Source organism: Amblyomma maculatum, chromosome 11, assembly GCF_055883805.1.
Source record: "Amblyomma maculatum isolate TAMU_Amacu chromosome 11, ASM5588380v1, whole genome shotgun sequence".
Lineage (NCBI taxonomy): Eukaryota > Metazoa > Arthropoda > Arachnida > Ixodida > Ixodidae > Amblyomma > Amblyomma maculatum.
In genome coordinates this window covers 137,985,277-138,001,488 of record NC_139354.1, presented here as the reverse complement: position 1 = coordinate 138,001,488, position 16,212 = coordinate 137,985,277, and the positions used below count along the sequence as shown (strand labels likewise).

At 46.5% G+C, this 16,212-nt stretch overlaps 1 protein-coding gene across 2 annotated transcripts in view; it reads right to left on the bottom strand.

Annotated features, from left to right (window-relative positions):
- Nucleotides 1-16,212, bottom strand: part of LOC146175055 (uncharacterized) — a 153,029-nt gene that overhangs the window by 63,175 nt on the left and 73,642 nt on the right. For both annotated transcript variants that reach the window (XM_084583476.1, XM_084583477.1), the window contains exon 4: nt 10,095-10,238. In XM_084583476.1, coding sequence (XP_084439602.1) covers nt 10,095-10,238 — 144 coding nt within the window. The remainder of the gene's footprint in view (nt 1-10,094; nt 10,239-16,212) is intronic.

Genomic DNA, 16,212 nt, shown 5'->3' with positions numbered 1-16,212 from the left:
AAGAAAAACGGCAATAATTAGAGACCGCTCAACTTTACTGCGCCTGACACAGTTGGCAAGAGCAATAACATTATCAATACTGCTTCGGCCTTTTCGGAAGCCAGACATTGATGGAGGGTAAATTCCCCTATTCGTCAAGTGCCAGGTAAGGCGTGAATGAACCATTTTTTCCATCAATTTCCCAACACAGCTTAGCAGTGCAATAGGACGATAAGCGTTTAAATCAATTGATGGCTTACCAGGTTTAAGAACGGGTATTACGCGCGCAGTCTTCCAGCTCTCTACAAGGCTGCCAGTTATCCAAGAGTTGTTATAGATTGTAAGCAGCTGAGTTTTGGCTTTTCTTCCAAGACGCGACAGCAAATTGTAGCGAACATGGTCAGGCCCTGGGCAAGATCTTTTGTTGGTAACTGCTAGCGCAGCTTGGAGTTCTTCCATAGTGAACAATTCGTCTAGGAAAGAAGTGCTGGGCGACGGGACAAAGGTGGGGAGCACATTTTGCAGTGAAGGAGCTGCTAATGGAGCAATCATCTTTGAACAGAAAGTCTCTGCTACATGAAGACAAGTAGTATTGGCATTTAGAGCCACGCACTCGAAAGGATGTAGTTGTGAAGGCTGACTTCTTAAGCTTCGTACAATACTCCATACTTTAGATAGTGGCTTTCTAGGATCTAATTTTGCACAGAAGGATGTCCATTTCCTTCTTTCTAGCTTGTCCAAATGGCGTTGAACGTGTTTTTGTGCTCGCCTAGAAGTCCGGATATCGTCTCTAGAAAGTGTCTTGCGCGCTCGTCTTTCTGCTCTGCGACGTATTGCTCGAAGTTTTTCATATTCGGCGTCAACAGCTGAGTACATCTTTGGCAGGTGGAGGACTCTCGTGTGCAATGTTTGAGCATGTGCTACTGCAGCAATGAAGGAGTCATAATTTAAGTTTGACAGATCCTGGTTTTCTACGGCATCAGCGAAAGCTTCCCAGTTCGTGTAGCGAACTTTATGCCGCTGAGAGGCGAGAGAAAAGCCACAAACCTCAATATATGTAGGTAGGCGATCGCTGCCATGTGTCTCGATGTCCACAGACCAGGTTGTTGAAGCTGACAGATCAGCAGAGATCATGGAGATATCAAGAGCACTGGACCGTGCTCCTTGATAGTAAGTTGCTTGGCCGTCGTTGAGAAATAATAAATTGTTGGAAAGTGCGAAGTCGAATAGCTGCCGGCCTCTGGCTGTCGATCTGACGCCTCCCCAAGCAGGATGATGTGCGTTGAAATCTCCCGTTATAATGTGTGGCACAGGGGTACTTCGCATGATATCTTGTAGGCGTTCAATATTGAAATTAGCACGAGGTGGTATGTAGGCAGCAATTACTGTAAACTGCATGTTCATGCACTTTAAAGTGGCTGCAACGTACTCATTATGTGGATCAGTTGGTATGGGATGCTGGATGAAGTTGACGTCTTTCCGGATAGCCAGAAGAACTTTACTGAGGTCTGTACCAGTTGTTGATTGCAGTACTGTGTAGCCTGAGAGACGGATTGTAGTATTAAGCCGAGATTCTGATATAGCAATTATAGGGAAACGATGCTTGAAGACGAAGTGTCGAAAGTCAGAGAGACGGGGGCGGAGGCTGCAGGCATTCCATTGAAAGATGGTGGCCTTATTTCGGATGGCTTGCACGCTGGGTGGAGCAGACGACTGATTGTCTGCTACCGTCATTGCGCGAGGAGAGGAGATATGAAATCAAGAATTGTAAGGATGGCTTTCGCCACCGGCGAGCAGAGTGGTATAAGAAAAGCACGAACAGCCTCAACAAGTGAGCACAGTTGGGAACTAGAAATGTCAGAGTTTCTGCGAATAGAGGTTTCGTATGAGCGGTTCCGGGATGCACACCTCGAATGAGGCTGCTGTACAGTAATTTTTTGTGGGCTTGGTACAGATGGTTGTTGAACCTCTGATTGTTGTGGAAGAGGAGGAAATCAACCACGTCAACAATTCTTGGATCACCAGCATCATCTTTCTGTGACCGTCCTTGTGATTTCTTTCCCGTCAATGGTTTTTTTCTGTGATGACTACTCCTGATTTGATTTTGGTCAATTAAAGCAGCTTTTGCTGACTTGTAGTCGGTATTGTTGGATATCTTGTACTTATAGATTAGTTTCTCCTTTTGGTAGGCAGTGCAGCTGGAAAACGTTGCCTCATGCTGCTTTCCGCAGTTGGGACAAATGGGGATGTCACTTGGGCACGTGGTACGGTCATGATTTCCCCCATAGCGTGGGCAGCGCAAGGCTAGTCGGCAAGCAGTAGTCACATGGCCGAAGCGCTGACATCTAACACATTGTCGTGGTTTTTGGATGTATTCATGCACACGGTATCTTGTATATCCAAGAATAAAGTATTCTGGCGCAGATTCTGTCACAAACACAATGCGGATATTTTCGGAATTTCCCAGACGGCGCACCGATTTTATTGGAACTCTCTGCAATAGTGCCGAGTAGATATCTTCTTGAGAAAGATCCAGGGGTACACCCTTGATTACTCCTACGCCACAGTTGTTTGGTCGGGGCTCGTATGCTTGCACTGCAATTCCTGCTATTGATCGTATTTGTAAAAGGCGTTCAGTAGCGACCGCGGTTCGGGTGTCAACTGCCAGAAGATTAAGCCGCTCGTTGGGGCGAACTTGAAGGACGGCATCTGGACCCAGAGATTCAAATGCTTGCCTCATTGCCAGCGGATTAAAGCGAGTAATACGATATCCGGTATCTACTGGTTTTATGATTACTGTGAGGTTGCACTTGGGCGCTTTAGAAGCGTTAGTTGCGTCGACACTGAAATTCGACCGCCTCGAGCTGCGGCGACGCTTCGATGGCACTTGAATAAATTTGTCTGGCTCTTGAGCAGACTTCTCCACAGCATCTATACAGGTAATGGCAGACGAAGTATCTGAGCTATCAGGAAAATCATCCTGACCTGTAGGCATCAGCCGATCCCAGCTTGCGGTGGAAGGACCAGATGCGTGTTGTAGATGAGCATCAGAGGGTGAGAGTCCTGAAGTACCTGGTGATGACAGGTGACCGCATGATACACAGGTTGGGATGACGGGTGATGATTGCAGAGCTGGCACAGTCTGCAGAGGTAGGCCTGACGCGATGCCAGAAGAACACTCAGGTGATGATCCAGGGTGCGGCATCGGTGGAGCCGCACCCGGCGCTGATAAAATGTCAGGATCTTGCAATATAGGCTATCTGGGACATATATATCGAGTATTAAATGGAAAATCAAACAGATTTCGCAGAGACGAGCAGGCAGCCTGACAGCTCCCTGACTTCTTCGTCTTCTGCTTACTGAAACCGCCAAAGGGGAGGCGAATCCACTCTTCGAACGCGGATGGCCGAGTTCCGCACAGCATACCAGTTCCGTCCCTGCCCAAAAAATGAGTTCGCAAGAAACTGAAGGGGACGTAAAGCTCTGAAAGGAGGATACGTTACATGTGCAAGGTATCATATTCGGCCGCAGAAAACAGTGTGGACAAGGTCGCATTTCTCCAGCACGGGTAGATCAAAAGCACTAGCCTTAGCCACCTTGCTGCGCACCTCGTTTAAGACGGAACTTCATACCGAAGATGCTATTACAAGTTTCTCATAATCAATGCCAAGGATACGTATTGTGTCGCTGTGTGTAATATGTAGAGCACCATTCAGAAGTGCCTGTGGCCTGCCAATTAAAGAATATTTACTTTTGCCAAAATTGAGGGCAATACCAGACACCTTGCCATATCTGTCGAAAAGATGAAGGCAGCTCTGCAGGCTCGCTTCATAACATAGGTACAACGTAATGTCATCCGCGTAACCAGTTACTCGCAGCGTCGGACGCCCTAGGAGAGGGAGGCTGCGGATATTCTGGTCTGTAATGATAGCCCTCAAATAAGCTCTCAGCTGAGAGCATACAAAAAAAGCGAGAGGGGACAACCTCGCCTGACACCGCTGGTCACAAGGAAAGGGGCACTTTCTCACCCGTCTATCACCAGTGTACTTGGTATGCCATCACAGATGGTTTTAATCAAACATATGAACTTTTTCGGAAACGGAAAAGCATCTAGAACTCCGAATATGTAGCCGTGTTCTTGCCACTTTTTTACGTCCCCGTTTTACGCCACCAGGTGGTATACGAAGCTGACCCCGCCGCGCATCCGAGGCTGCCGTCCGTGCGGCGCCTTCCATTTGCCACTTCCTCGAACGCTGCACCACACAGCAAACAGATACAGACTAAGATGTCTAGGAAGCGTTAGGTCAGCAGGCATCAGCGCCGTTTGAAAATTATTTACAGGATAGAAAAAGCGCAGTATCTGTCACAATTCTCCGCGGATACATGTACCACGCCGTGATCATGCGTCCGGAAGGGAGGAAGGTGGGAGTGAAGTGAGGGAGATATAGGTAATGTAGTGGAGGGCTACAACCCAACGCTCTATAATGGATTAATATAATAATAATAATTGGTTCACAGGAAGGGAAAGGCGCACTGTGAAACTTGTTTTTGTGAACTGATTTATTTATAGGAAGGGAAAGGCGCGGTAACTGCCTCATTTATTTTCTGTGGACACCGCAACCGCGCCGTAAGGGAAGGGAGGAAGGTGGGAGTGAAAGTAGAAAGAGAGAACTGATTTATTTAAACTGGGGTGGCGCAGTGGTTACGACGCTCGACTACTGTTCCCAAGGACGCGGGATCGAATCCCGGCCTCGGCGGCAGCTTTTCGGTGGAGGCGAAAAGCAAGGCGTCCGTGTGCTGTGCGATGTCAGTGCACGTTAAAGAACCCCAGGTGGTCGAAATTTCCGGAGTCCTCCACTACGGCGTCTCTCATAGCCTGAGTTGCTTTGGGACGTTAAACCCCACAAACCAACCAACCAACCATTGATTTATAGGAAGGGAAAGCCACGGTAACTGTCTCACTTGTTTTCTGTGGACACCGCAACCACGCCGTAAGGGAAGGGCGGGAGTGAAAGTGGAAAGAGAGAAAGAGGAGCCGTAGTGGAGGGCTACGGAGTAATTTCGACCACCTGGGGATCTTTAACGTGCGCTGACATCGCACAGCACACGGACGCATCGCACAGCACATGGAACGAGAGAAAGCTCAACCGCGCTGTAAGGGAAGAGAGGAAGGTGCCACATCGCATTTCAGTGGTCCAAAATGCCCTTCAGCGGCGCACCTGATTGAGCGACAGAGAATGACGTCACCAGCCACCAAATTCAATCAAACAAGTAGACACCATCCGAATCCTAGGCATGTTCATTCAGAGTAACCGCAGAAATTTAGCAACTCTAGATAAACTGACCACAACAGTCACCCAAACAGCCAGACTAATCAAGCGAATTGCCAACAAAAGGAGGGGCATGAAAAAACGCGACACCTGTCGACTCATTCAGGCTTTCGTCATTACCAGGCTAGTCTACACCCTGCCCTATCTGCACCTTTACCAAGACGAAAAGCAAAAGGTTGATTGTCTTATCCGGCAAGCTTACAAGAAAGCATATGACTATCTAGAAACACCTCAACTGATAGGCTGCTAGCACTTGGAATGCACAATACACTTAATGAACTCAAGCAAGCACATTTAATATCGCAGTACTACAGACTGGCGCGCACCAAAGCTGGGAGGCTTGTCTTGCTGAGGCTAGGTATCAATGCTGAATCCATGGCGGACGATCACAGGTAAATACCCACAACAATCAGAAAAGTTATCAAGCCCCTCCATAAGAACATGCACCCCATTCACCACGAAGGCAGGCGACTAGCACGCGCACGTGCACTACGCATCAATAGAAAGGAAACCAGTCGGTTGTTTACGTAGATGTGGTCGAATTTGAAGAGACGGACCGAGGTTTCGTGATTTATGCGGTAACTGAGGCCCGTGAGTCCACGCCTTCCAAAAGCTTAGCTTCAGCTACTGTACGTGTGTAGACCCTCCGAGGCTGCATAGGAAGGAGCCGTCGCTCTGGCCGTCGCTTCTACCGAAGCTCCAAAACAGCAATACGGAATTTTGGGAGCGGCCGTCTGTCGGCTGTCGCCAGTCCAGTCCCTGGTAGGACGATAGAACTGATATAGGTTCCAGCTCACTCGGATAATCCCAGGAACGAGAAGGCTCACGCCCGAGATGTCGTCTGCCGGGTGGTGAGTACCTCGTTTCCTGTGGGCGCGAGGGAGGGCTTGCTCTCGTTCCATGATATAAGTCGCCATTTAAGCCTGGGAAGGCGCATCTTTCCTCCCCCACATAATTCATTAACCAAGGCCCAGGAGATACTTTGGCGCCAGCTACCAACCCGCTCCTTCCCCCGGAAAAATACTTTGACGGTTAAGTCGCTCCCCACCCTGTTGCAAAAACCAGTGCCACTGGGTTCCAGCGCCATACCTGATTATGGTCCCAGTATGACGCTGGAAACTGGGCGCACTGGGACGCGGCATACTGAGACGCTCCGCACTGGCAGCACTGTTCGCCCGGAGAAAAAAGGCGTGGGATAAAAATTAAAAAGTACAAAGTAACGAAACAAGGTAGGTACACAAAAAAACCTAAAAAAAGGAAAAAAGTGCACAAAGCGCCTCGAACTCAGTCCCTAGGCACATATCTTTTTTTTTCTTTATTGCCTAATTTATTAATCAGATTTTACACATATAGAACATCACACACATACACATATCAATCACTAGCGCAGCACGCTAACCACTCGGTCACGCCAAGAACTGGATTTCCTTGAAACATTTCAGCATTTTATGTCATGACCCGCATTTATAAGGTTGCGACTTCCATTGCTACCGCTCTAACAATTACAACGTCTTGATCGTTGGAGCTTGCTGTCTGCTCTCACGACTTGCAACTAATGTTTTGGGTGCCTATGCGCGCTAGTTTGAGCACTGGAATCATTTTAACATGTGGAATTTGACATCGCTGGCAAATTTACCAACGCCGTCTCTTGGGTGGTGCTCTGCTACCGTGGGCGTAATTTTCGCTGAACACGGAGCTTTAGTACAAACCTTCAAGAAAAAAAGTGCGACCAAGCTTCAATACCGGCAAGCGCCGCAGCGATGACCCTATATTGCGTGTAACTAAACCTTATTGTATGTAAACATTGCGGGAAACGTTGCGATGACCGAGGGAGGGCTCGGCTGCTTTTTACACAGAGCAAGAAGGAGCGCAAAGGCTTGAGAAACACGCCAAATATTATGCAGTACAAGCACTGTATGCTGTTTTTTTTTCTCATGGACCCATCGCTCGGTAAACTACCCTCCTCCTCGTTTTAGTTTTTCTTTCTACTGTTTATACTGGGCCGTGGTGCAGGCTACGCTCGCCTGCGATTGAGCCCGCATTGAACATTTTGGCAGTAATCATTGTGTTAGAGTGCCCTTAAAATCAGCTGTGAACTTGGTTATGCATGGTAGCCCACATTATTCAGTTCCAGCTTTAGTTGTGCGTTAATCGTCAGTGTGTCATGAGATCGAGGCGCGGCGGTCGTGGTCTCTCTCGAAACGCTCGAAACGCTCGAAACGACCTATCTAAACATGGAAACTCTAGAAAAAAGATACCGCCTTCGTTTTAAACCATATTTTTCATATGCGCCCCGATGGTCGATTGCGAGTACGCTGTTGCCCTATTGGCACCTGAGGGATGAGGCACTGGGACCAGTGCGGCCCCAGCGCACATACAGCGCTTCTCCCAGTGCATCGCGGATACCAGCGACACACCCAGCGTCAAAAGGCTAATCCCAGCGTTTTTCTCTCATCGCACCAGTCCCTTACGGCGCGTTCAGGTGCCCACAGAAACACGTGTGACAGATACAGTGTCTTTCCTTTTCTGATAATCAAACTTTCGGGACCACTGTGGAGTCCTAACTGCAGAAATGCAAAATCGTGAGCGTTGCTGATGCACACGGTCCATCCCATTTGCCCTCATCATTATTATCAAATAATTGCACCGTCATTATCATCGATAATGTCGTCATTGTCATTATCACTAAATGCGGCGTCATTGGCATCGCTACTGTCACTCTCACGCTAGACAAGGAGAATTATGATGTGCGTTTCACCATACCAGCCGTGGCGCAGTTGGCTAAAGCGCTCAGCTCGAGATCAGATGGATGGAGGTTTGATTCCCGGTGCAGATATAATTTTTAATTACCAATAAATCCCTCATTATGACAAATGAAATCATGATATAATCATGGCTAAATACAGCTACATCGATGGCGTCATCAGTTTCATTGACCACACTCTTGTTGACTAAAGTTTCGAAATGGCCGCTAACAGGATGCGACATGACATTAGCTATAGTGTAACGAAAGTATGTCGTGGTGGACAGTATAAACAGTTGAAGGCTTTCACCTTAATATTCTTTACTGATGCTGTTGTCTACTTATGACATTCTACACTACTTTTAAAACTCAATCTGATCACTCCGTTTTGATGACGTCATAATTATGAAAATGTATGCCCTAGGTTGTTGCAATGCCACTTGGCGCGTCATTCAGATCACGTGACTTAACAACACACTCAATGTCTAGCTACAGCCTACGCCCCGCTACGGTGGTGCAGGGAATAAAATGCCCGACTACTTTGCCCGGGTACGCGGGTTTGATCCCGACCGCCGGCTGATGCGTTTCGATGGAGGCGAAATGAAAAAGGCGTCCGTGGGCTGTGCGATGTTAGTGAATGTTAAAGATCTCCAGGTGGTCGAAATTACTCCGGGGCCCTTCACTACGGCGTCTCTCTACCTGAGTCACTTCGACATTTAAAACCCAAAAGCCAATTCATTCCTAGTTAAAACATACTACTCAGCTTTGCCTGTCAACATATGATAAATGACATCAATTTCTGGTTACAACATACCACACCACTTGCAAGTTGTACTTACTCATGACTTAATGAATGAGTTCATCACTTTCTAGTTACTACATACAACTGTACTTTGTAAGTCATCTTGGTCACTTAGATGAAGTCAAGAATTTCTAGCCACGACATATCTCGCCACTTCGCAATGTCATGTTGGTCATGTTACTGGATACAGCAATTTCTAGTTACGACATTCTACATCTCTGCAACTCATTCCAATCGGTAAAAGATTACTTTTCTGATGTTACGACAAATTTTCTGTGCGTTTTTTGACGGAAAACTTGTTGTAGCAACAGAATGTTCTGTAGCATTGCAAATTTCTATAGTTATAACAGAAAAGTGCTACAGAAGTACAGACAACGGAAATATACTGCAGAAAAACTACAGAACTACAAAAAAGTAATACAGAACTACAGAAACATCTGACGTTTATGATAGAACTATATTGGATTGGATTGGAAAACATTTATTTTGTCAATGCAGATGCAGACGGTCTGCTCTATATGGCCTCCAGTCCATGGCTGGCGGCGACCTTAAAGAATACTTTGTCGTAAGTCTGACATGGTTCTATAGTTTTTTTCGACAGGGATATAACTTAATGACGTCATCAATTTCTATTTACGGCTTTCCGCCAAACTTACAAGTAATATTTAGTCAAATAGCTCAATAACATTTGTTGCTAGTTACAACATACTGCCGCAAATATTAGATTTCTCTTTTTTAACAGCCACCAGCAAGCGCCTTATCGCTGCTATTGTAGCGCGCGGATCGATTCTGTACTCTATGCTCATGCTTGTTGTCGCGAGGCGTAACTTTATCACCTTGTAGCGCAAGATGCACCGAGATTTTTCCCGGGTGATCACAGCGAATTACAACTGTTTCTATACCGTTCGACACGATTCTACGTTCTTTTGGCCGGTTACGTCGATATTAGAGAGGTTTAGCTTGCCGGAGACGTATTGACGTAGACGTATATCGATTTTCCGGACGCCTCCTGCGAACGCGCATTTACAGGGTTGAGTGCAATCGCGGCCACTGCGCCTGCGTGAGAGGGGCACGGTAAACCAGCATACATTTACGTCAGTACGTCTCCGCCAAGCTAAATCTCTATTGTCTGCCGATGGGGCCTTTAACTTTATCGTGTTAAAATAATGGATTGTGTGCACAGAGCAGAGTGTGTCACGGACTCACTGTTAGCTGCGCAGAGTACCTCCCGTTACCTTACCGCTGAGCCTAGTGCCGGGCTGCACGTCGTCCATGTTAAGACAGTGGCATATCTTCTCGACGCACTGGCCCATTTCGAAAGACAGGCCCGTGCAAGTCATCACGCAGGTGCCCGTGTCCGACTGCTGGCACGGGTCCGGTTCAGCTGCACAAAAAGGCAGATAATTTGGGTTGAATTCTAGAATGGGGCCAAAGCAGTGTTGTATACACTTTCTATGCCTATAAGTCTGGTCCGCTCAGATTTAGCTGTACATGTGGCGCCCCTTAGGAGCAGCAGCTTTAAACGGCGATGCTTTAACCATTGTTAAAACTCCTCCGATCAACTGCGCTGCCGCTTGATCGCGGAGGCCACAGGTTTAACCCTATTTATTTATTTATTTATTTAGAGACACTGTAAGCATTTACAGGCTGATAGAGGAGTGGGTCACAAGGCAAACAATCAAGAATAAAAGAACAGCAAAATTACAGAGCGAAAAAGGAAATGGAAGTGGAACAGCGCAGAAAGCAATTCACACTACAATTTAGAAAAAAAAAAACGAAAAAGAGAAACACGCAAACCAAAGTTGTAATGAACAGCAGGATACTCCCCGTCAGTCGTATTCAGTCAGTCAGTCAGAAGTGCCCTATTTTCAATTTCAAATACCTCAACAGAATCAACATTCACAATTTCTTCCGGGAGACGGTTCCACGCTTCAATAGAACAAGGAGAGAATGAGTACTTAAATCTGTAACAATGCGACGGAAAGGGTCTGATGCATTTATGACGATTAATTCTGTGTGAATGCTGAATGGGTGACATGATGTACTTCATTTGACCTGTTTATACTCCCGTGATAAAGAATATAAAGAAACTTCATGGCAGAGACACGCCGTCAAAATGTTTGCTTGATTGCGTAGTGAAGTAATGCTGTCGTACGGGGAGTATCTGGAGTAAATAAGACGGAGTGCCATGCGCTGTATTCTCTCTAGTCTATCAACGAGATAGGATTGGTGCGGGGACCATACGATATTGGCACACACAAGTATCGGCTAAACGAGGGTTTTAAAAGCAGTTAGTTTGGCATGGGGTGGTGCTGTAGCCAATTTCCGACGCAAGACATTGAGCTGCCTGAATGCGTTTGTGCACGTGTTATCAATGTGAGTAGCCCAGTTGAGTGAGCTTGAAAATGTCAAACCTATATATTTCACTGTGTCTGACCTGCCTTGTTATAGCTGTGCTCCTTGCAGTATAAGTTTATTTGTTCAGTACCTTTCTATGAGTAAAGCTGATGCACGTTTTTTTTTTGTTGACATTGAACTTCATACCTCATTTCTCACACCAAATTCACGATGTTGTTTAGTGAGAGGTTCAGTCTGATTTAATCGTCCAGAAACCGAACAGTTGTGTACACAACACAGTCGTCTGCGAAATTAAGTACTATTATTTTAGGCTCCACACATGATTATATGTGATTATTATACACAAAAAAAAAGCAATGGACCCAAAACAGCCCCTGCGGAACACCGAAAAACACCTCAAGGCTGTCTGACTCGGCATTGCCAACTGATGCGTATTGTGATCGGCGGGAAAGATAAGATGATATCCACGCAACAGCGTTAGAGCCTACGCCAAAAAGTTTAACTTTCTCAATCAAACGACAGTGAGGGACACGGTCGAACGCTTTGGAGAAATCTACAAATTTTGCGTCTGTTGGAAGTCCTAAATTAATTGTTTTTGTGAAGTCATTGGAAATTTCCAGAAGCTGTGCTGTCGTGGACAGGCCTTTCCTGAAATCATGTTGCTTAGCGTAAATATGGTTGTTGTGTTCTAATTGTGTAATTATGCGTTTGTTAATGACATGCTCCGTTCATCTGCAACATCAGCTAGTAAGAGAAATTGGCCGGTATGGGTCTATGTGTGACCTGTTGCCACATTTATGAACCGGGGTTACTTTTGCAACGAGCCAGTCTGTAGGCAGGGCAGCTGATTCAAGTGTCGCCTTAAATATCCTGTGTAAGAGAGCCAGCTGCTCAGCACGCCGCTTTAGGAACACAATGGGAATGTTATCGAGACCGACTGTTATCCGAATGTTATCGAGATCGACCACGGTGGTCGATTCGTCTCTACGCGAAGTGACCAGCGCCTCTATCCGACACTGCACAGTAGCAGAGGCCGAGGGAGTAGCCGTTGCTCTAGCGGTGGCGGAGGGCTGTATAACTGGGCGGTCGCTAACGATACTCACGGACTCTCAAGCAGTCTGTCGAAATTTCATGAATGGTAGGATTGGTCGTCACGCGCTCCGTATACTCCTCGAAACGAGCGACAGAATTAAAAATCACGAACAAAACAAGACCAGACACAAAATTTTGTGGGTACCGGGGCACATGGGGGTGGCAGGGAACCAAGAGGCTGACAGGATAGCTCGAGCATACACTACTTTCCGAGTATCTGACGGGTCCGCGAAATTTTTGCCAGCACCCAAGGCATACTCGGCCATACTAGAAAACTATAGACGAAGAAGAATGCGATATCCCCCACCGCACAATTCTCTCACCAGAGAGGAAGCTGTCATTTGGAGACAATTACAGACGGGTTCATACCCAAATCTACACATACTAAACAAAATGCACCCTACAATATACGCGGACAGATGTCCGTGGTGCGATGAAAAACCAACACTATATCACATCACATGGGCCTGTTAAAAGATAGATGGGGTCCCCAAAATTCGAAACCCGAGTGCGGAGCAATGAGAGACTCTGCTGCCCAGCGACAGCTGCGAGGACCAGCAAGGTCTGGTACAGCGAGCCCAACGGGCGGCAGTAGCCAGCGGAGCCCTGGACTGAGGGCAACCGACCATTGTGCAGAAGGGGACCAGGTCGACGGAGAAAACTCCTGTGGATTCAACAAGCAGACATCTCTGAAGACGTCCCGAAAACCGCCAAGTAATATATGAACCGCGCCGTAAGGGAAGCGATGAAGCTGTCCACTTTCATTCCCACCTTCATCCCTTCCCTTACGGCGCGGTTCAGGTGTCCACAGAGCAAGTGTGACAGATAATTCGCCTTTCCTTTCCTGCGAACCAATTATTATTATTATTATTATTATTATTATTATTATTATTATTATTATTATTATTATTATTATTATTATTATTATTATTATTATTATAGGGTTAAATAAAGTTTTTCCTTCCTTCCTTCCTTCGCCTCCATCGAAACGCAGCCGCCGCGGTTGGGATCGAACCCGGATACCCCAGCATAGTAGTCGGGCGTCTTACCGCTGTACCAGCTGCTTACATGGCATGCGCGCCCAATGCGAAAGCGACATATCTTCAGTGAGATAATCTTGGTGTGTGCATTTCTTTCATTTTAGAGCGCAGCTCTTTGGCGCCCGTTCCTGAATTTTGCGGCAGCGTCGGCGTTGTCCCTCGTAACCAGCTCCACTTTCACTCCCACCTTCCTTCCTTCCCTTACGGCGCGGTTGCTGCGTCCACAGAAAACGAGTGAGACAGATACTGCGCCTTTCCATTCATGTGAACCAATTATGAAAGGCACGCTTCACAGCTCAAGTGGACTTTCACTCTCACCTTCCTTCCTCCCCTTACGGCGCGATTCAGGTGTCCACAGAAACAAGTGTGACAGATACTGCGCCTTTCCATTCATGTGAACCAACTTTGAAAGGCACGCTTCAGAGCTCAAGTGGACTTTCACTCTCACCTTCCTTCCTCCCCTTCCGGCGCGATTCAGGTGTCCACAGAAACAAGTGACCAACACTTCGCCTTTACATTCGTGTGAAACAATTATGAAAGGCACGCTTCACAGCTCAAGTGGAAGACGCGACCACAAATGGTGCACACAAAGATAATTCATGAATAATGCGAGCGCCCACACCGAACTGCAGGGTAACATGTGCAGTAACCGAGAATTCACACACTCACAGACAAAAGCATCATATTTTGATGTAGCTTGCTTATATACACCTAGTTCACCACGGTAAAAAAAAACTTCGCTTTTCAAAATATGTCTCGAATGGCATCGTTCCAGCATTAAGCTCTTTGGCGCCTGTTCCTGGGTTTCGCGTCGTCGTCGCCATTGTCCCTCGTAACCAGTTGTCTGTAATTGTACATATATGTCTTGCTCGAATTAGTTGCCTAAATCTATAGAAAAGCTGAAACAGCTGACGAGCTGAACTCAAATTTCGCATTAGAAAGTACCGTATATATGTGCACCGCCCGAGCCGAAATTGCCGCTGCCGTTCGCCACTGCGAAATTATCTGCCAGTTCTTTCTGAGCCATGAGCGAGACGAAAAAATTCTGAGATAGCTCATACATGTGTTGCTCGATTTCTTTGCCTCAATCTATCGAAAAGGTGAAACAGCTTATTTGCTGCGCTCAAATTTCGCATTAGGAAGTAACGTAATCGTCGGTAACTTTTTTTTTTGTTATGGGCTTCACCGTGTGTAGCTTATTATTTACTTCATTATTATTTCTGTCTGTCATATCATATTTGAGCGTACGCTGTACAAACTGTATGCAACCTTGGCAGGATTTGTTTTCGCTATTTCCTCATTCCAAGCTCTCATTGCACTTAATATAAGTGTGCCTTCGGATAAGGCGCAATATTCCTGTGCCCTGTCTTCGAGATGTGGCATTTTGTCATTTTGTATACAGTTTATACGATGCTTCCTACTGAGCGTTCAACTGCATTTCAGAAATGCGCGTTTGCATAGGCTCAGGGCGATTGCATAGACGATGCTACATTCCATCTCCTGATTTATTATTTTGTCGAGCAATGACTCCAGCCTAACATACCCCATCAAAACATTGATACACAGTCCGGTAGCCAATTCCTCCAAGTTGCCTTGAAATACAAAACTTTCGACATGATTTCATGTTTCTGAGTGGCATGTATAAAAGTCTGTGTAGTTTACGTATTTACCTTGGAGTGTAAGGTATTCTTGTAGTATACGCTCGCATGATGTTTATTTTTATGAAGCTGTGGTAAAAGTCAGGAAGACAAGAAAAGCTTCAGCTTAGCGAAAGTGCAACTATGTCGTGGAGCAATATCAGGAAGGAAATCTAGTATCCCTCAGTTCTCGGCATACGTCCTTGAAGCGAGGTAGCAAAGGAGGGGTTGATCATGGTTGTCTGCCAAACAATGTTTTGGTTGCCATAAACAGGAGGTCCGGATTAACTGAAATCGAATGAACTATTGCAGCATATTGATTGACAACAGATGCTGATGGCAGCGCATTATTATTATAGTTATAACGTACCTAGACCACAGGCTTGGAGGCACAGTGAGTAAACTGCATTACCAGCCTGCGAAGCGAAGTAAAGGAAGTGAATGGTATTTTCTTTAATTCCAGCCAATCGCAATATATTTCTCTTTTTTTTTCTCGCTTCCTTATTGCGAATGTGTGATGAATTGTTGGGGTATTCGCCGCAAGATCGACCTAGAGGTGGCGCCACCGTCACTCCGGTAGTGTGGATCGGCAGCCGGCGGCGCTCGCAGAAACGCACGCTGCGTAGGTCTGCTTCCGAGTTTACGGCAGGTTTGTTGGCGATGAAAACGTGTCTTTGCAGTATTTCTGCAATATTGCAGAAAACGATCCAAGGATTTCGCCAATGCAGCAGAAGAAGAGCGGAGTTTAGGAAAACAAAGCACGCAACCACCAGACTTCCAGATTTACTTTGCACGTTTCTTGCGCTGTACCGCGCTCAAGCACCTAATGCTTGGGCCTGCCTAATGACAGCTTTGTTTTTCTTATCGACTTTTAAACAGTTTGCGCGTGTCTCGTGCGAGTGAGACCGGCGAATTTAGTGTCAAGCCCACGCAGATACCTGCAATACTTTAGATTAAATCAAGAAAGCCTGGTTCATTATATTGTGCTTGACTCGAGGATTAAGCAGGTTAAATGTAGAACTGGCAGCGCACTGCGTGGCGAGTTGCTTTGGACTGAGTGCACATCAACTCTGGCCCAGACAACCACGCACAAGTATTCCCCGAAAATGAGATCACGCCGACACTATACAGGAAACCTCGCCGCACAGGAAAGCTGATTGTTCACGTGTACAGCGCTGAGTGGATTGAATTTGCCGAGGTGCTTTTTGCGGCCACTGTCATTGAATGTGAT